The sequence below is a fragment of the Mastigoproctus giganteus genome, chromosome 7, assembly GCF_048544385.1.
Source record: "Mastigoproctus giganteus isolate SK-2022 chromosome 7, ASM4854438v1, whole genome shotgun sequence".
NCBI lineage: Eukaryota > Metazoa > Arthropoda > Arachnida > Uropygi > Thelyphonidae > Mastigoproctus > Mastigoproctus giganteus.
In genome coordinates, this window is record NC_143581.1 from 183,558,178 (window position 1) to 183,580,857 (window position 22,680).

Genomic DNA, 22,680 nt, shown 5'->3' on the forward strand with positions numbered 1-22,680 from the left:
CTCTCTCTCTCTCTCTCTCTATTGCATGTGATCATGTATCACACGGATTCAATGTTCATCTGAACTTGGTCTGACGCTGGATATGTGATCACACTTAGAGAGATTTTCATAAGAAGCATGATCCCCCTTAACTCTCCCAATCCCTCGTGAACATGTTGTATTCCCCATAATTAAATTCTTCATCCCCTATCTCTGAACAGCACCATGTTTCGGTTAGTCCTATTATATCTGCATTGATATTGAGCTAATCAAAATGCTCAAATTCGTTTAATTTATTTACAGTACTCCTTGAATTAGTATAGTTAGTCATGTTATCTATTTTCAAACCTGGCAGACATACTCTGGTTCTGTTCCATCTGTCTTTATGGCATGTATTTCCAGTTTCACTTACATTTGAAATTCCCAGTAAAACTACCTCCTGTGGAACCAAAGCATTCTGCACTGAAAGATTCACTCCTGGGGCCGGATTTGGGAGAATGTCACTCAGTATAGAATCAGACACTTGGGTCTGTGTCAAGCCCCTGGTTTTGATTTTCTCTAGGGCCTCTACTTGCATTCTCAGAGATAAAACCTCATCTAACAGTACACAGAGTTATAATTTTAGGTCATTCTACACCTAGCACACAGAAAAGAATTAACAACAGCTAGAGAAAGTTCTGCATACATGCAACAGCATGTACAAGAAAAAAGGCTGTAATTCACAGGTGAATTGTCAGTGACAATTTCTCCTTTAGTCACAACATCTTGTGACATGTTATGTGCATGCCGTTTCCAGTTGATACCATAATTTAAGTAAAATTAAGGTAAAGATTTAAATAATAAAAATGTTAAAATAAGCATTAATGAATTACCTTTAAAATTTACCCCTTAAAAATTAAGCTAAAATTACCACAATATACTGAATAAAACTTAAAGTTAGTTCTGGTGTCTTCTCTCTACTGAATTCAGTGTACTTAAATGGAATAAAGATTAAAGGCTGGATTATTTCCATCTTGTCAAGATCAGAGATGTAGAAAACCTAGAATGTACTCCTATCTCCAGTCTGTTAGCAACTGAATTTTAAAACTTTTCTAACTCTTCAATTATTCCTTTTCATATGGGTTAAAATTGTCTTTAGAATCTCTCCAAAAAACAACAGACATGTACCCTGTATCCCTTGCAGAATGGAATAAAATCTCTGGATAGATTTTTCCCTTATCTGAGTATAAATTTAGTAAATAATTAGGATATAGACCTTGTCTTATTTATACAAATTAAAGTACTCTAATGTTATTTCTGATCCTTTCAAATGTATGTTTACTGGTTGTGATTGATGAGTCGGCTGCTTATTTACTTTTATGTTCATTAAGGCCTATTGTGTGTTATTTATACTTGGCATTAGTCACATTTTGTAAGCAATGTATGTATATTTATTTTTTTTAGTTTATTTCATTTGTGTTATAAATTTATCTTGATGTAAGCCCCTCTGGCCATGTGCTTTACAAGTTGGGTCTCTCTTGCTCTTCTGTTGTATATATCTGGTATACCTATATGTTGCGCTGGTTTACCAGTAAACTGATATTTATTTACATTGCTTAAAGCAGCATTCAAAATGAAGATCTGTAGTATTCCTGAAAGAATTAATTGCCACCCATTTAGAAAGGTTTGAATGTTGATGGCAAGATATTGAGACCTTCAGGTTGAGCTGAATTAGCTGGTGCTGAGTGCAATAGTGTTATATTGCCTTTGAAAACGAAATTGTTTTGAATATTATTAGTGGTTATTTTTTTAAAAGAAAGAGTTACTCATCTTATCCAGTGACTTTAACATTTCAACTTTTAGAAGCCCATGGAAACAGTTTTAAGTAGAAGTTTCTCATTTAACCCCTTCCACAAGTTAATAATACAGGAATACCTCGCATAGCGTGGTTTTGAACAATGCGAGTTTTGCAATAGCGCAGTTTACAAATTGAAAAAAAAAAAAAAAATTAACCGAGTTACGCACCAATACATTTGATATGTATGTATGTATTATAATGTGCTGACTGGGCTAGCCAGGTGGGTAAAGTGCCTGCCTGGCAACCCAAAGGTCATGGGTTCGAATCCCGCCTCGGGCTTGGATCACAGAAAAATGCAAAAACCTTGGAAGGTGCATTATGGCCACAGAAGATGATGTGCCAACAACTAACAAAAAAAAAAAGAAAAAAAAGTATTATAATGCCAGCAGGTAGGCCAATGCATTATGGATTCAAGGCCATTCTGACTGTTGTCGAAACTCTCATTATATATGGAATCTGCTACCATTCATACATTAGTAAACACTCTAGATTCCGAGCAGTGAGGTCGTTGATTGTGCGTAAGCTGCACAAATATTTTTTGCTGTGTATTTTTATTAAAGATTATTTTTTTAAAAACGTTACACCTTTATGCACAAATATGAGTGGAAAGAAGAAATGTAATGGTGCTGAGTGTTCTTCTAGATCCAAACATCGAACGAGGTATGAAAGTAAAGCAGGCGTTGCAAAATGACATTCGATGTTATAGAGATGTATGCAGGTAAAATGAAGAAAAAAACTGTGCAAACTAAGGTGATCAGTTATTTTTAAAAATAAAAATACATTACATACTTTGCTTATATTCTTTTGGTATGTACACACTGTAATAAAAATCATTTCTACTGTACTTACTAGTATTTTTCATTTTTATCATTTTAGTTTTTTTTTTTTTTTTTTTTTGCAAGAACTTCATGTGCATCAATTTATATTTTATATTGTATTGTATATATTGTATATATTGCAAAAATATACAATTTATATTGTATATTTTTGCAACTTGACCCATATAATCAAATTGTCGGAACGCATTACATTAAAATACGTACTAATAATACCTCGATCAGCGCGGTTTCGCATAGTGCGGTATTTTTTTGGCACAAATTAACTGCGTTATGCGAGGTATTCCTGTACTATAAAAATCACATATGTTTATAGCATAAGAAACTGATTTTTTAAAAAAATTTGTTGCAGTGCATCCAGTCAACTACTTATTGATGTTTCTAATCAATTTTCTTTCACTTAGCAGTAAAACTGCCATATTCACTAAAAGGTAATGATTGCTTGAAATGAAGGGCATCATTCCCTTACAAAAATTTCCTTGTCAAGATAAATTTTTTTGAGGAATAATCAAACCTCTGATTAGACATCATTTCTGTACTGCAAGCTTGGTAGTAGTTGATTTTGTTTCATGTAAACATTGAAAATTTAGTTTCATGTAAAAATTGGTGTGAGAATGAGAATATCACATGGTATCTGAAATGGAGCTTTCACTATATTGAGAACTCTTATAAGAATAAACAATGTTTGATTTTCAAAACTGAAACATTTTTAATGTAAACTAGGGAGCTTTGCTTGCTTTGCTCGCCAACCCCCACTCATGCTTTTCTACATAATATATAGATGTATGATGGAGTAAGTCAAATCATTTCTACGTAAAAGACACACCTGTTGAAACGCACTGATCGATATATAAAAGAAAATAGAAAGTGTAAGAAGAAACTATAAAAAGTAATATTGTGTGAATGATGAGTGAATGAAAGTTATTAATTGCATGTTCTATCTTAACCTCTTCACTGGATAGACTGATGGCTGTGCAGGCCCTCAGGGGCCTCATGGTTATCCAAGCTGACACCATGCTGTAGCTTTTCTTATCTGGCATGGTGTGGGATGCTAACACTGGCCATTAGGGTAACCCTCAGGCCAATGCCAGACAGAGCTGCAAAAAGCATGCTTCACCATGGGAATCTTTCCCTATGTTGTTTTATTCCTACCACCTGTGGTGGTTGAGTCTCCTTCGCCCACCCTACCACTCAATTTCAACTCACCCTCTGGACCACTATGGGCATCCTGTATCAGGGGTCCCCTTACTGTCTCCCCTTTTACATCAGGCGAATTTCTCAACACTGCCTCCTCTGTTCTCTACTCCTTTTATCCCACCCTCTTCCTATCTCCTTTACAATAAACTTTTTTTTTTCTTTTTCTTTTTTTTTTTTTTTTTGCGGAGGAGGGGGGCTCTCCTTGGATGCCTAGGCTACTCCAGGGTTCACCCTGCCAGAGCTTTCTTCTATCCTAATGTGTCCTGGCCTGCTTCCCCGTGACAATGACTGTAACTGGGATAGTTAGTGGCTCTCGACAGCACCATCCCGGACTAAATGGCCAGAGGAAACAACACAACACACACTAATGCTTGACAAAACACACACACTCTGGCCTTATGTAGAGTATTGTATGATATGTAAAAACGTGGAGTTGGGGAAGACCCCTTGTGCCACCAGACAAAAAAAAAACAATATGTCACTGTGATCGAACTCTAATCAGGAAATGACCTGTGCATTTGTAGTGCGTGGCATTTTCAAGGTTGAATAAATATCACTATTTAATTATTTACCTGCATTCACTTCACTAGGTCACTTAAGAAAAGGCCTTTTGGTTCGGGTTTCCATAATGCATGAGGAATATTGTTGCATCCGAAAGAGCAGTACTAAAATATTTACGAACTATAACAAACGTTTAAAATATTTACAAATGGACTAAACTATTTACAAATATACAATGTTGACTAATGTACAAAAAATGTTACAATGGAACATCAAATGTTAGACAGCGAAGCACATACACAAGGTTGGTGAATGTTATGGAGGCAATTGTCAATAATTAATTGCATTTGTAGTGGAGTAATTGCCTCGCTCTCTTCTCCCATTGGTTCAAATAAATATCACTGGGAGGAAAACTTTCTTAATGTATAGAGAGTTTTCATTCTGTAAGGTACACATAATTCTGGGGGATACAGAAAGGTCTTTTAACTAAAAAAAAAAAAAAAAAAGTTTATTTTCATTCTGATATGAATTCTCTCTGGTTGAAATGGGGTTGAGAATAATTCTTACCTTTCTTTTTTTTTTAGAATAACTCTTGTCTTTTTAGACTCATGTTCGGAAAATGTAAAACATGTTTTATGTTGTTCCTAATAACTTTTATGTACACAATGTTGATCTAAATAAAATAATTTATAGTGTTTTTGAGGGGGTACTGAATTATATCTGGGAGTAGGGTATTTTTATTTCAATCCAAGTTTGAAATAAGAAAATTTGATAACAGCAGTTCTGCAGTGTGTATTGTGAATTTTTCTATGTGATTTAATGTTATAAGTTTTTTTTTAAACTTCATTTATAGTTCTTTTTATTAAAAGAGTAGATCTGTAAACACGAATCTTCTGTTTAGATTAAAAATATACATATTTCCACAGATGGTTTCATGGTAAAATTACTAGAGATGAAGCAGAAGCCCTTCTCCAGCCCCGGGAAGATGGTTTGTTCTTAGTTCGGGAAAGCACCAATTTTCCAGGGGATTACACACTGTGTGTGTGCTATAAGAACAAAGTAGAGCATTATAGAGTCATTTATAAAGATAATAAACTTACTATTGATGAAGAAGAGTTCTTTGAAAACCTATCTCAGCTAGTAGAGGTAAGTTTACTATTGATGTTATAGTGATATTTAATTTAATTTGTGCACAATAGCAGCAGTTATCCTATTTAAATAAAAGTAAATCACACTGAAGTAAAAGCTTATTTTGTAATTTTAAATTGTTATTTTCAAATTTGCAGTAAACTTTTGATTTAAAAGATGTTGGAAATAACAGACATCATACACTGAATCAGGCTTACTATCCATCTGGGTCCTGATGATGTAACTGCCTCACTCTGATAATCAGTTAAAGCAAATTTAACTCTCATCTGATGCTGTCCTTGCTTTCGTTTATTAATACATATATAATGAGCAGTTTTGTTCTCTTTTATGACAATTGCAGTAACTTCTTGAAATGTCATAACCCAAGTCATATTAACAGTTCTTGCTATTATGAAGAAACTTAGAAAAACAAAATTCATGTGGCCTGACCCTTTACAAGAGTCACTTCATAGAGAATGCAATGATACACACATTTTCCTCATCACCCTTCATCAGCCTGCTGAACATGTCAGACATCTGTAGGGCATCATCTGAACTTACAGCAAGGGTACTTGAGAATTCTTCGGAATTAAATAAGCTCCAATCAGTAAGCTTCCACTGCCAGTGTACAATGCAGAAAAATTTCAAGCTACTCTATTGTTTGTTAACCATAAGTCAGTGGTTAGCATGCATAGCCACATGTAAGGAAGTTTTGGGTCCAAATTCATATGTTGCCACAACAGTTGTGTAGCTCATTGTGTACTGTAGAACTAGAAAATCCTGGTTGTCCTTAATTCCATGTGAATATATATATACATACAGTGGTGGACAAAAAAACTTCATCACTTGTGAATTTTGCCAATAATGATGTGTTTTGCATTGCATTGTGGTTTGCAAAAATGTTCAAAATTCATTTGTTAGATGGGATATATATCTCTGTGAATGAAATCCAATAAAAAGACTCCAGCTGATACACCTAATTGCCATAAATATCTTCCCAAAGGGTAAAATGCATAATTAATGGAAATATGAGAAATCATGCAAATGGCAATCATGACAATAAAACAAACATTTTATTGCATTTACATGTAAAAACTGAAATGACAAGTTAACGTAATAGTATTGTGTACTGTAAATCAGCAAAATAAGTCTGCAATATTTTGTTGTTCCTCCTTGAGCTGCAATTAATCTGGCATAGAGTTAATCAACTTCTGGATATATGGTTGCCCAATTTTATGGTACCACACCCTTACAATTCCTTTCCTGTAGCTGAATCTTATTTGTTGGCTTCTTCTGAGCAATTTTAGACGACATTACCAGCAATTTTCAATAGGGTTCAAATCTGGACTGTTCTTAGGCCAGTCCAACACTGTAATGTCAGCATTTCTGAGGTATGACTGCACCTTAAGGGAAAAAAAAACGAGGGAAAACATTGGTGTATGTTTTAAGCCTTGTGAGACAAGAAGACAAACTCATTAAATCTAAATAGCATAAAACTTACCAATTTTTCTGTGTGGCAAGGTGCCGAGTCCTGTTGAAAAATGCACTTTTGGGTGATCTGTGTGGTGATCCCTAATAACTGGTTTCAGGCACTCCTCCAAGATAGCAGTGTAGGTTTCTGCATTCACCGTTCCATTAATAAACTTAATTTTCCCCACCCCTTGCTTGTTTTGCATCCTCCGACCATCTGAATGGTGAGGAACTTTACAGTGTTATGCAGTCAGGATGGTATACCTCCACTTTTCATCTTCTGACATGTGTACAAATCCCATCCAAGCCATGCAGATTGAATTTCGATTCATCAGAAAAGATAACGGTGTCCCATTGCTCCTTTGTCCATGTAACGTGTTTTAGTCCAAGCAAGTTGCTTCTTCCTTATTTGTTGGGTCAACAAAGGCTTCTTCTTGGGCCGATAGGCATGCAGACAACATTCTGAAAGCTGTCTTTGGATAGTTCGTGCACTTATTTCAACACCAGAGGTCATCTCAAAGTCCAGTTTTAGATCAGGAGCACTAGCATGACAATTACGAAGGCATAGCCATTTCAAATATTGATCTTGGGAAGGTGTAGTCACTCTCTTATGATTCAGCTGCAGCAGAGTATTGTCGGGGTGTGGTACCATGAAATTAGGCAGCTGTATATCCAAAAGTTGATTAACTCTATGCCCGATTGTTAATTGCAGCTCGAGGAAGAACAACAAAATATTGCAGACTTATTTTGCTGATTTACAGTACAAAATACTATTATGTTAGCTTGTCATTTCAGTTTGTACGTGTAAATGCAATAAAATGTTTGTTTTGTTGTCATGATTTCTCATATTTCCATTAATTACGCATTTTACCCTTTGGGAAAATATTTATGGCAATTAGGTGTATCAGGTAGTCTTTTTATTGGATTTCATTTACAAAGATATATACCCCATCTAACAAATGAATTTTGAACATTTCTGCAACCCACAATGCAGTGCAAAACATCATTATTTGCAAAATTCACAAGTGATGAAGTTTTTTTGTCCACCACTGTATGTATATATATATATATATATATATATATATATATATATATATATATATTCACATGGAATTAAGGACAACCAGGATTTTCTGGTGCTGCACACTTTAATTTCAGCTCCAGGGATACAGTTGACTGGTAACAGCCTATTTTATCAGCAATAGCATGCGTAGAAAGCCCTTCCTGGGACAGAGCAACAGCTACACTTTTTTTTTTCTTGGTGTCAACTGAACATATGGAGCCATGCTTACACCTCTGCAAAACAGGATACTAATGAGTGTGTATACCCTTCCAACCCCGTATTTATAGAAACAGCTGATGCAGTACCTTGCAATTACTGCCTGATGCAATATATGCGTTATCTGATGTAATACCTTTGCTTTGCAACAAAGTGACTGTAATCAAACAATATTTTATACATTTCACTACAAATGTTTTTTTTTTTTTCGTCCACCATTGTACATAGAAAGAAGCAATGTGAAAAAAAAATTTCTTTATTTATTTTTACTATTAAACATTTATTTTACTGTGTGTGTGAGAGAGAGAGAACTCTTGTCTTGGCCAGCACAAGAATAAATAGAAATTTATGTATTTGTTTCATAATTGGCAAGTGTGGTCAAATACATATTACAATATTTAATGTTTTTAGTTTCTAGTACTTTTTTTCATGCACTTTTCCATAACATTCTAGTAACTTTGAATATATGTATTTCTTTTGAGTTTAATGGACAATCAGATTTAGTGTACAAGCTTTACTTGAAAGAAACTTCTTTGTTTAATAATGGTCCTTAGTATGATTAACCCTTATATGTATACACACAAAAGGGTTAATCATGCTGCTGCAACTTATATGCCCTTTTTGTGGACAATAAATTTGTAGTAGGTGGTACATTTATGTACAGTATTCACCAATCAGGTGTTTTTTTTTTTTTTTTTTTTTGGGATAAAAGGGTAGAAATAGCTGAAAATAGAAAACTTTAAAAAATTCTCTTGACATTTTATGTAAAATTTAATGCTCTTATTTAAGTCTGAATTTTCACACCAAAACAGAGCCTTAAAGAATTTATGACTATACTTCTCCAGTAAAAAATAGTAAACAAACTGGGGGCTCTTATCATTTCAGTATTTGAGGAATACTGAAATTTTCAAGTTTTTCTATGTTGGTTAATGCTGTATGCCCAACATGCTTGCTCAAAGGTTAAACTGTCATTGAAAATGGCAGTTTTGTTGACACGTGAACTTGAATGTGTTGCCAGTTGCAGCATGATTTTTTTTTTTTTAATTTTATGAACAATAGAAAACTGTTTTTTAAACACTTATCAGTTTTAATAGAGGCTTATGCGATGAGCTGACCTTCAGATTTACCTGCAGATTTGTTAGTCTTAATTTCTTATTCTTCAGGCACTTTAATTGCTTATTTCAGTTTTCTTCACTGAACTAATTCCTCCCTCAGTTGTGCTTGATAAGTAATAAAAGTTCAGCAGAGTGGCCAGATTCAATTGAATCTAGTAAGTGCTTCAATACCTGAGAGCTGTCTGCACTTTTGTGTCTACATTAGGGCTAAATTTTTATTTCTCCTTGTAATATGAAAGAATAAAATGAATAAAATTAAATTTAAACTATAAAAGCAGTTTCAAAAACTTCAAAGCACCTTCTTTTTTTTGTGAATTTAAGTGTTGTTGCTGTTTGAATTTTAATTATTTTAATACAGTAAATAAACTTTTTGAAATCCAGCACCCTTGTGGATTGAGAGTTGCTGGACTTTAAAATTTTCCAGTTGAATTAGAGGAGCACCTTTCAATAAATATTAAACACAGCTGACTTATTTAGCATTAGCATTAGTAGAGGCATTTGATGCAAGAAAGCAAGCTTATGCAGCATCAGCCAAAAAAAAAAAAAAAAAACCCACTTCCACTTCACCCCTCTGTTCGTTCAAAATACCTGCCCAGCTGAGCCTTAAACTTATTTAGGCCATCAACCTCCACGACAAGGGATGGAAGTCTGTTCCACCAACCAACCACCCGCTGGCTAAAGGCAAATTTCCGCACGTCTATCCTACATCTGTCTTTCCTCAATTTGAATTTATGCCCTCACAGGTGATTATTCTGAGCTGGTGATTATTCTATTTTCATCTGTAAACATTTACAATAACTATCTTGTCCTTTCACCTGTTTTTGTAGGAAGCAGGATTTAAACAGGATAATACAATGGTCTTAATTCTCAGAGAAGAACAAACTTACCTTTGTAATGAATTGCTCTGGTATTGCACTTTTCACCAGTTAGATTTAGCTATATTAAATCTTTTAAAACTGATTTCACATACTGTGTGGCAGCTCATATCAAACAACTCAGTGACCAGAAACGAGCTGTTGTAGCAGTCTCATCTTTTAAATGAATGGCCAATTAAACCTTTAAGCTAGGCCATTTGTAGTGCAATATTAGCAGAAACTGTTGCAAAGGCAAATTTGTTCTGCTGTGAGAATTAAAACCATTGGATTATCTATGCAGTTTAAATCCTGCTGGCTGCAGAAACAGATTAAAGAACAAAATAGTCCTGCAAGAGTCTTATAAAGAAAGAAATGCTGCTTTTTTTTTTTTTTTTTGTATAGATTCTTATATACAAATGCAATCATTAATATGAATGACAGATTACTTTCTTAATAATTCCAGATTGTGCTGGAAAGTGCTAGATTTTACAGAGTTTACTATAATGAATAATAGTGCAGGTATGAAAAGAAGTAATCCAAGGAATTTTGATATAAAACATCTCTCAGCCAGCAAAGTGATATTGACTGTTTTTTGGGACTCTGTTGGTGTTATTCATACAAATGTTTGGAAAAGGAATCAAAATCAGTCCATTCTGGTATATTTGGAAAAGTTTAAAAAAAAAAAAACAGTACAATGCAGCAGTGTTGCTTCAATGCAATGTGTGATCTAGCTACAGCTGTGAAATATTGACAAGAATTTCATCATTGGGATTTGAAGTTGTTACTCGACCTCCCTATATTGTCCCCATACTGACAGTTCAGATTAGTTCATTTGGACTATAAGCCTTCCATTCACTATTTTCCTCCATGCTGCCCCATTTCCTGTTAGATCATCAGCTCTGACTTAAGTAAGCTCACTTTTCTGGTGCTTGCTTGACATCATCAATCAACCTACCTCTTGGCCCATTACCTACTATTGACATTGCTTCAAATATCTATTTAATCACTCTCCCTTCACCCATCCTTTTTGTGTGCCCATGCTATCTTAAGTTTTCTTACTTGCCTTTGATTGGATATATATATTTTTTACTACTCTGAACACTTCTTTCGCCACCCGAAGCACATGGAAACTTTAGTTTAACATTTTACTATGACACCAAGTAACTATCATTATGTGCACATTATTTGTCAAGAAATAAGCTGCAGTTTTCGTATAATCGGATAACTTCACAACTTTAATGATTTTTTTTTTTTTTTTTTTTTAAGTAACATTATAAATAAATGCATAAGAACCTTTTCCAAAGCTTGATTATGCTTTTCAAAAACTGTTTATCAAAGCAGGGATACATAAACAAATGAGAAATTTCAGGGAGCAGTTGTATAATGTACCAGTGGATACCTCCATTTATTCACTATGGGAAGTGGGTGTTAAATGTCAACATATTTTTGATAAGTTCCATGGGTCAGATATGATAATTGGCTGAGGGATATTAACAGAATTTTGGCAGACTCTTGTGTAATTAGAAAACAGGCCTTGTGCGTCAGGTTGCATTATATCATCAAAGTTTCTTGCGATGACCGACTAACTGGTTAAAATAAATTTATTAAAATAAAAAATATAATATATACATAAGTTAAATCAGAAATAAAATAAAAGAGTTAAAATACAATAAGATAAATCAGAAATCAAATAAAAGAGTTAAAATACAATAAGATAAGAGTCAAAATATATATAATAAAAGCGTTAAAATATATAGTAGCTTTCGAAGCGAAGTGACTCTCCATCAGCTAGTCTGTGACTGGTGTACTTCAGTATATATTAATGGTTACAATAGCACAAGTCAGCTGGGCATGATCATGTATCATGAGTCTGGTGTCGGTAAAGCAGAATTACGTACTCGTGATGATCGCCAGCGCTCATCGCGCTGCAATACAGTACATTCTATAATAGGGTGTAAATGTACTCCCCTCGTCCGATTCATAGTACTGTTATTGGGGGCTGTGTGTAGTGCTTCAAGCCATGAGCACTGGCGGTAATCACATGAATAGTCGATGATTTCAATATCCCATTGGGGATCAAGATTGTGCTGCTCAACCCAATAATGTTCGGCGACTGCGGAGCATTCAAAATTAGCGCTTCGCAGAGCCACCTCATGCTCAGAAATCCGATCTTTCAATCTTCTACCAGACTCACCTACATAACACTCCCCACAATCCGGACGCGTAATACAGTATACATAACCACTCCATAGGAAAGGAGGAACAGGTGTTTTCACCTTAGAAATAATGGATTGTAATTTCCTCCCCGGAAGTTGCACACATATATGATGGAGACACAAAATCCTAACAAGACATTCCGATACGCCCGGTTAATAGGGCATGTAGGCGGTAGAGATAAATTGATTGGTGCGAGGTGGGTTAGATTTCGTAACAAATTCGTGAGCCTGAAGCTCACATCTATCTAGAACATGAGGCATGAGTCACAATTTGAAATCTCCAATTCTCAAATCTCATGTAATGTTTCAGAAGATTAATGGTTTGCAGTAATTTAAAACTAATATCATCAAAGTATTATCGGATCACCTGGATGCCCCGACATGTTTAGCACTGGCAAATTTTTTCTGAAGTGGCTCAGTCAAATAAGGTTCAGTGGGTGGAGCCTTGATATGATGAGTCACACTGTGCACACACTGTTATAGGAGACATTGTTTATTTAATACAGCATAATTTTTCTCCTAGGATAAATCAGTGGAAAAGCATTTACCCAATTTTGAGACAATTCTAAAGACTGACAAAGTTGTTATATCGAAAAAGTAGTTTGATTGCCAAGGCGCAATGTATGGGAAATAATACACATATTCTATTTTTTAAAAATGATATAGCAGATCAAGATTTGGCAATATTGCATTCAAGAACTGTGCTGTTAATACTATTTATAAGAGAAAAGGGGTAATCATAATTAATAAATCTTGCCATTAACCAATTAATATCATAGTAACTCTTCTTGCAAGGTACAATATTTGGTTGCATCGTACAGCTGCCTTGTATAGGTTGTAGATGTTTTTTTTTGCTTTGGAAAACTTTGTCGTATAGGGAAATAGCTGTTGAAATGGTAACTATAACTGAAATTACCTGTTAAGATTGTAACGAAATCAAGAGTATTGTTGGCTAGCCCCTCCATTTTGCATTTGTTGTTGGTGCATTTTGTTAAAATACTCCTTATTCAGCGAATGTTTCTTTAGTTGATGCAAATTGTATCATCAATAAACTGTCTGAAGTAGGCGATTTGATTTACAAAGTAGGGGGGAGAGAGAGAGAGAGAGGGTTAATTCCTGTGATAAACCTGCTGATATTTACAAATTTTATTTATGCATAAACAAAATTTAATTTATTTATAAATTTTGTTTACGTGTGTGCTACCTTTAAAGGCAATGTAATTGGCCTCTATTAGTTTCCTGATGTTAAGAAAATGACATTTGAGTGGTGGACGAAATCTTCATTTGAATCTATAAATGCCTGTTGCCACGAAGAAATTTGTTTAATGTCTATAGCATAAGGAACATTAACATTTTTGTATATAAGGAAATGATATTTGGTGAAAAAAAAAGTTTTTCATGATTCTTTAAACTATACTCATTATAGTGGCTTGCAAATAAAGAACCATTTTTGATTGTAAAACTGGAAACGGTTTGTACAGACAAATGATACAATATATAAATGTAGCTAAGAGAGTCAATGCTGAGTCTTGATACATGACATTGTATAATTGGATATCCTACTTTGTGGATTTCAATCTTTCCAAGCAAGAAGGGGACATCATAGGTGTAACTTTTGTCTTTAAGTTTAGCTATAGTAATAAAATCTGACCTTGACACATTTAGCTTTTCATTATACTTGTTGGTAAGAGCTTTAAATGGGGCAAAAGTAACCACTGAATATGTAGAAAGAACTGTGGGTGAAAGAAACCTTCCAAGTTTATTTCTCATGTCTTTAATCTGCATTAGTAAGAATATTTTCTTGAATGTAACATTTTTAATGCCAATTTTACGATAGACCGAGAAAACTAGGTGAAGTTTGCCAAATACTAAGAGATGATATTAAAATTTAGGTACTGTTTTAAGAAAGCAATGTGATGTTTTTGTGCTGCATATTTTAAGGTGCTGCTCTCATGTAGTGTGATGTCCAAATTCGTAATGATTACAAACTGAACAATCTGAAGGTATAGTAGTACCTGCTAAACTACAGGAGCTCCCCGACTTGAGTAATACTCGACTTACGGAAATTCGACTTTACGTAAGTTTTTTCCTGGCCGTGCAAACTTAAAAAAATTGTGGAAACGTATTTTGCATCCCATAGGAATAAATGGAGGTATTGTGAAAATATCGTAATGTGAACCCAATAACACTTTTTTTTTTTTTTTGTTTTTTTTTTTTTTTTTGTAATTCCTTCCAAGTCCTTGTAAATTGAAAAATTCTCTATATTACTGAGCTATTTATCTCTCTAAAAGGTCATATTTATAATGGAAATTGCACTACCCTTTCATCGTTGTCATATGTTATAAGAATCAATTTTGAACGCCTTTGTGATATTTCCATAAAGCACGTTTCTGGAGGTCACTACCATAAAACAATTTGCACTTTCTGTGGTATTGGGCTTTTCTATTCATGCATCTAATTATAAATGGGTAGAAAATTCAATCTTATTGCATTTGCGATAATACCGATAACTGCAATTGTGTGGGTTTTTATGCTATTACGGTGAAATGTGTTCCCCTTCACTGAAATCTTCAATCATATAAAAAACAAATTTTCAGAAACTTCTCTTCATTCCTATTTACATATTACAATGATGAAGGGAAAGTGACCAACGAAAAGTGCAAGTGCTGGCAGTGCCAGGAAACGAAACAAAATTGATTAAGAAGTACGAAGCAGGACAGAGTTTGTCATCTATTGTAAGGGGAATTAGGTTTCCCTGCTTCAACAGTGAACATTATTTTAAAGGACAGTGCACATATAAAAGAACATGTCAAAGGATCAATGCACTTAAGATCAACAGTGAACAAAAAACAGCATGCTCTTGCTTGGGGCTAATGCAGTGGGAGATTACAGATTAAAACCACTGCTTGTGTACCATTCTGGAAATCCTCATGCATTTAAAGGCATCAATAAAGCCATCCTACCCGTGCAATTCCGATTGAAACAGAGAGCATGGATAACAATATCTCTCTTTGAGGATTGGTTTAAATGCTGCTTCATTCCCGAGGTTGAAAAATATTGTAAAGACAACGATGGTCCTTTCAAGATTTTGTTTCTATTAGATAATGCTTCTGGACATCCTACATATCTAGATGATTTCAATTCGAATGTGAGAGTCATATATTTCTACCACCAAGCACAACTTCACTCATCCAACCTATGGATCAGGATGTTATTTCGAATTTAAAAGCATACTATTTATGCACATTTGCCCAGGTATTGTCTGCAGTAGATGGTGAGAAAAATTTTACGTTAAGAGACTTTTGGAAATCTTACAATATTTACCATGCCCATCTTAAACATTAATAAGGCTTGGGCGAAAATTACTAAAAGTTGTTTAAATGGCACATGGAAGAAAATATGCCCACGGCACGTAAAATGCTTTGAAGGATTTGAAAAAGACATCTATGAAGCGGTTACAGATAAGATTGTAAAGGTTGCAGAGCTACTTCAGTTGGAGGTTGAAGCCAAAGATGTGGAGGAGTTTTATCATTACTCCAAAAATGGAGTAATGATATTAACAACTTAATCCTGAGTGATGTGGTCTGTATAGTCTAAAATTAATAAATCGGTGTACTATATAAATATAACAGAGCAACTGCATTCCTGAACCTTGGTATTTATCAGCTTAATTATAAGATTTCCTGTTCCAGGGTATTGAACTTAGTGAAAGTAGGTTGCCAATTATCTGTGGTAATTGGGGAAAGCTTGAATCCTGATAATTGAAAAACATGGTTAATCCAAATTGCTTTTTTAGGATTGTATTTCATGTAACCATTCTGCAACCATCATTCCTCAATTTAAAAATTTATTCCCTCGTGCATGTGTTGTCTGAGCAAGAGGAAGGATTCCATCAGCATTTAATTTACTCAATCCATTCAAAGCCCTAAATATTTCAATTGTATTGCCTTGCAAGTGCCTAGTTTCCAGACCCTGCAATTTGCAGAACTGAAGCCTTTCTTGCTTAGCATACTCTTTTGTTCTCCCTCACTAATTTCGTTGCCCTTCTCTACATTCATTCCAACAGATCTACGTCCTTTCTAAAATGAGCCATCCAGATAACTGGGCTTTCCTTCTTTCTTATGCTCCTTTGTAAATTTGCTGCTCTGTGTTTGCAATCAAGAGTGCAGGACTTGCATAAAAATCAAAGTATTCTAATAACTATTTACCATTATTGTTAGGTTTACCTTTCTGAATTTTTCTGAAATATTTCTGTAGATGCAACTGTTCTTACCAAGTCATTTGTTTCTACTGCTCTTTCTGCGGTATTAAATAATTGTTGTAGTTCATCTTCACTCTCCCCCCCCTTCAGTTTTTTAATTTGGTTGTATAAATACATAGATTTCATCATCCAACTTTCTATCCCAAATTTTGCTTGTGTAACACTACAGAAAAATTCTTCCCAACCAATTAAACTTTCTTCCAGACTAAATTTAAAAAGCTATTACTACCTCCAGAATAAATTAGTTTATAATATTATTTATCTTCAGCTCTTCTGTATTCATCCTCTTGATAGAGAAATATATTGTCTGTCTGGAAAACAGTAACTAAAGGTTTATTGAGAACTAATAAAAGTAGGATACAAAAATAATGAGAATAATACTAAAATGAGCACAGATGCTTTCGAGATTATGGGTCTCTTCCTCAGCTATAAAATACATATGTTACATATGGAATCAAGAATGTGTCGGGCATGGTCATGCCAGACAAACAGTGTGCATGAGGTTGGTGCATGTAGTGGCATTCACTGGACAGAATCAGGTACCTGTTGTTGCGAATATAAGGTGCACATGAGGTATATGCCAGTGCTTATCACATTGTAAGACAACTGCTTCTATGGTTGGGTGCATGCGCACGCCTCTGTTGTGATTGAAAACACTATAGCAACCGGATATATGAAGTGACTCAAGCCACAACCGTTGATGGTATTGATGTGAGTGGTCAATGATCTTGGCATCATGTTGGGCTGATTGAGGTTGTGCTGCATGGACCAGTAGAGTTCCAGGGGAATTTAAAATAAAACACCTCTTAGTTTACTAGGAAGAGGGTCAAAGTAAACCCAAAATTGACCAAAGATACGAAAACTCGACAGCTCAGGGCCATCGGATTCATAAATTCATGATTTCAATTGGTATTTTAAGTTTAATTTTGATATGTAATGTAGTTATTTACCACATAATTATATACGTATGTAATGGAGAATATTTTATATGTACAGATTTTTAACATTAAATATTTTGATCGACATTTGCCGTCTTTCTACTACTGTTTATTATTTGTTAGTCGCAGTGGTATAGACCAGGACTCATAAATACATATGTTACATTACGGGAATACGGCGCTTGCTTAGTGCTCTGTTTTTCTGGAACGAATTATCAGCGTTAAGTGGGGGTCACCTGTAATAGCAAAATATCATGCTATAAAATTAATAATGATTAATTTTAGTGAAATGTTTGTTGAATTCAAGTATAGTTAATATTAATATAGGAATTGGTGATTATCCTCTTTGCCTTTTAAAATTATTGAATATGATTTTTATCAAATTCAGTAATCTTAAAAGAACTATACTATTTAAAAACTTAAAATTTTTTAAATAGTATTGTTCTTTTAAGATTATTGAATTTGATAATTTTTAACTGTCATTTCTTGTAGCATTATCAGAAGGATGCAGATGGTTTGTGCACACGTCTTCGGCAGTCAGTTCCTAAAAAGGGTGGTTTAGAATTTTCTATAGATTCTCAAGCATTTGAAGAAGCTGGCTGGGCAATAAAAATGCAAGACTTAAAATTGGGCGAAGTGTTAGGAAAAGGAGAATTTGGAGGTGAGGCAGCTATTCTATTTTTTATAATTGATCATAATAGCTCATATTTGTTTTATAGGAATTATTGAAATCTTTATTTTTATTAAAAATGTATGGAATGGAATGCCAAATACCTATATGAGAGGTACTACTCAAAAGTTTCTGGATACCCCTTATCTGGATTGCAATAGCATATTTCTTTTGCAAAATACAATTGTGCCCCCGTATCTGCTGATTCAGTTACCTGCGGTTAAACACGGGGAAAAAAATGAAAAAACTTAAGACGTACTACTTGCGTGTCCAATACAATGCTTCCCTTTATTTTTTATGATATTGATTTTAAATCGAATAACTTCCCTTTATTTTTTGCAGTGTCGTGTATGGTTTGGTCACCAACATTATAATGGTTCTTTAGACATTTAACAGATGCACCGTTTTCAAACTTTTGAATAATTTCAAGTTTTTGTTTAATTTGAAAGCACAACTCTTGTGTTTGCCTATCATTTTCGTGATTTCTAAACAAAAAAATAGTTTCTATAAAAAAAATATATAGTTACTATAAAAAAAAAATTCCGACATCCCTGACAAATAATGAAACAAAATTTGTCCTTTTGCGGTGTGATGGAACACAACAATCGACGTAACACACTAAAACATTTGTTCTTTCTCTTTTTTTTTTTTTTTTTCCTTTTCTTTTATTTTATTTTTTTATTTTGAGCAGTAGGTGCTAAGACAGCAGGGGTTGCAAGATAATAGGTACACTAATCTCCCAATGACGACTTATAATGCCACCTTTTGTTGCTTATTTGCAACTTGCAAAATAAATGTTTATACCTATTCTAGTTATTACATGAATTTTATGATTTCTGGTTGATTTTTTTTTTTTTTTTTAAATTTGGAGTCTTGAAGTGTCCCGGTAAATCGAGAGTCTGGTGTACTTTATTATTACCGTATTTAATGTTGGTAATGTCTTACTGTGTGTTTAATTTATCAATTAAACTTTATTATACGTATGTATGTACAAGAAAATCACGTTATATATGAGGTCAGCAGGTGTTCGCTTATACAGTCAGTCCTCGTATAGCACGATAGTTGTGTCCCTAGAAACCCTTGTGCAATGCAAAATCGTGCAATATGAACAACAAGCCCTATGGGAAAAATAGGGTTAGGTGCCAACCACCCAAGATTGAACACACATCTGTAACGAAAACATTACCAAACACAATAAATAATCGTAATAAAATACGTAAGTATTTTATTATGACTATTATGTAATAAAATGTTGCTAATGCTTTTGCTTCTGTCGTAAGCAAACTTGTTTTTTGTTTGATTTTCTATCCAAACAGATAACAGCCGTTCCATCTCTTCCAATTCTTTGTGTCTTGATCTAATGGATTTTAATTACGCTTTGAGTTGTTCCTGCTATGAAAGTTGTTTTTATTTTCTCTGCATTCTTTTTAATTCTCGGCGTTGCCTCATTTAGGCCCGTAGCACGTGCAATATCACATGGTCTTTCATTTCGCTCAAAGCGTTTCACAATTTCATATTTTTTCTCTATTGACAGAGGCAGACTGGCCATAAGCCTTACTGGGGAAAGGCTTATGACCAAAATCACACCGGCCCCCGGTGGGCCAGAGGCTGGTGTGATTTTGCCATAAACCATAGTATGAGGCCACTACAAATTTTCCCGGGTAAGAATTTTTGACCCACTCCGCCTCTGTTTATCGATATTGCTTTTCTTTTTTTCTCTGAATCTGTAGTGTCTTCACCAGGATGCTTCCTTTTCACACCTTTTAAGTATTTTACTCATTTTTAGAGAATAAAGCACAAATACAAAATGAGGAGGCATGCATGATACACATAAACAAAGCTGCCCGTGTAGCAACCGAATAAACAACACCGTAAAGGCAGAGATACACTATTAACACCTCACATTTTACTAAAGCACATTTCTAGGGGTTACTACCATAAAACAATAAAAACAATTTCAAGTTGCATTTCTGCTAGTGGAATCTGTTATAAACTGGTAGTAAACTCGATCTAATGGCATTTGTGATAATACTGATAGCTGGAATTGTGTGGGTTTTTACCTTATTATGATGAAATGTGTTTCTCCTTCATTGATATAAAAAAACAAATACATTTTTGGAATATTCTCTTCATTCCTATCGTGTTGCATTCAGTTGGGGTGATTCAGCGTTCGACTGCCATTTATTGTAAACACAAAGGCCAATCATGCATAAGCGAATTCGGTTCGTATTATATACGATATCGTTCCCCTATTTATAAATCGTGTATGATCGAATTTGTGTAGTGTAAACACGTGTTATACGAGGACTGACTGTATCTGTGGTTTTGGCCATCCACGGTAGGTCTTGGAACATATCCCCCACAGATACGGGGATCTTACTGTATACAATTTTTGTATACTTTACAAAAGATTCTCATTTTGATAGAAAAACATTGCGCAACAGATAATGGACAGATTTGTACCAGTGTGCGGATTGACCTCTGTGCAATGATTCATTGCTAAGAATGACATGGCTCTTCTTTCAGGGGGAGAAGATCTAATGTCGTGCTGGAGATTCAGTGAAAATCAAAAGAGGAACTGCAGGAGATAACAAAACAAGTACTAGAATTATTGGATAAGATGTATTATCTTTCAAGTTCTCTTGAAAGGTAACACACCAACTACTTGTTCTTGGGGTGCTTCCGTAGCCAGGTGGGAAGGAGCAGCAGTGCATAGCACACGCTTCTTGATTATACCTGGGTTCGAGCCCGTCACCACCAAATATGGAGGATGCGGAGAGGTCAAGGGAATGACTACCGCATATTCCCAGAGCAATATGGCCTTAGTTGCTAATGCTCTTAAAAACCAAATAACAAACAACAACAACTTGTTCTTGGGTGTTTATGGCACACTGTCTGTCAGAACATAGTGTCCTATTTCTTATTGTACACTAGTTCATATGGTTTCTCATGTCTATACAATGTACTTTTATAGTCTGTCTGCATCATTGAAAAAAAAAAAAAAAACAGTTGTACAATAACTTGCTCCATGTTCTAAGAATTTGGAGGAGGAATCTATGCTTTCCTTATATTACAGATAGATGTGAGTTAGTAAGAGACTGGTGGTCTAGCTGTTCAGGTTGCCACTAAAATGTAGGAAGATTGCCATATAACTTTGAGGAACCTTTCTGATTATATCTTTGAACTATATTCATACCATAGTAACTGTGAGGAGTATGTTATACAAATTCAAAAGGGAAAAGAATTAAAACTAAATAAAATAAGAGAAATTTCCAGTTTGGAAATTTCTATTCCTTCCATAAATAATTAGCATTAATAAGTTCATAATATTGTTGATCTCTGCTCCTGAAAAACAAAGCATAAACACGTAGAAGATGGTTAGCAACAACCATCTGTAGAGAACAGTTATAAATAAAGATTCACAGATTGTAGCAAATGAATGCCCTTAAATCTAGGTATTTATAAATTAACAAATGATTAAACACAAATTTAACTGTTATAGTGTCACTACTTGGTGCTCCCCCACATACACTGGTCTGAAACAGTTTCATCTTGGTATCTTCTGGATATTTAGTAATTTTGAATGCCATTAAATAAAAGAGACATTCATGTTAAGTTGATATGGTCATTCTCTAGTTTGCTTTCAATAGCATTTACAGATTTACAAAAAGAAAACATTTAAGTATCAAACAGTATTGCTCTGCTACATAACCCAATATACTTCTGTTAACCTTATATGAGAATAAATAATTAAAATCATGATTATAAAATTTGGATAAACACATTGACATACAAAATAAACGAAATTCACTGTATTTTCCTCCTTAAGCAGACAACGCTTTTCGACTATTTGTCTTGATCACAGGCCGGAAATAACACGAAGTGTGTGTGTGCTCGCACACGCGCATGTTAAGTTCTTAAATGGAGAAATTATTTGTATTGACACATGTGTAAAAAATTTCTCCTTGTTTTTTTTACAAATCTTATTAAAATGATAATGCAAGAGTAATGGCTGTGATATCAGGCCACTGTCTAATATTATTGCAACTTTGATGAACTAACTGCTAGGTTTTTCTCAAGTTAATGACATCATTTGGTTTCAACAAGGTTGTGTGATGTCTGCCAGGGTGTCAATGGACACCATTGACTGCTTTTTTTATAACCACATCATCTCCAGAAATGGTGACATTTCTTGTTTTATAAGGTCCCCAGACCTGTCAGTATGTGAATTTTTTATGGGGGAACTTAAAAAGCAAAGTATACTCTCATTGGCTATGCAATATTGAAGAGCTGAAAGAAAGAACTTTTGAAGAAATCACCCAAATTTATTTGGAGATATTACACTGCATCATGGGAAATGTGTGGGAGATTAGAAGAATGCCTGCACAGAGACCAAGGT

At 34.4% G+C, this 22,680-nt stretch overlaps 1 protein-coding gene across 4 annotated transcripts in view; it reads left to right on the forward strand.

Moving 5' to 3' along the window:
* LOC150083382 (tyrosine-protein kinase CSK-like) overlaps positions 1–22,680 on the forward strand; it is a 262,341-nt gene that overhangs the window by 117,143 nt on the left and 122,518 nt on the right. For all 4 annotated transcript variants that reach the window (XM_090378006.1, XM_090378004.1, XM_090378007.1 and 1 more), the window contains exons 5-6: positions 5,277–5,496; positions 18,104–18,272. In XM_090378006.1, coding sequence (XP_090234132.1) covers positions 5,277–5,496; positions 18,104–18,272 — 389 coding nt within the window. The remainder of the gene's footprint in view (positions 1–5,276; positions 5,497–18,103; positions 18,273–22,680) is intronic.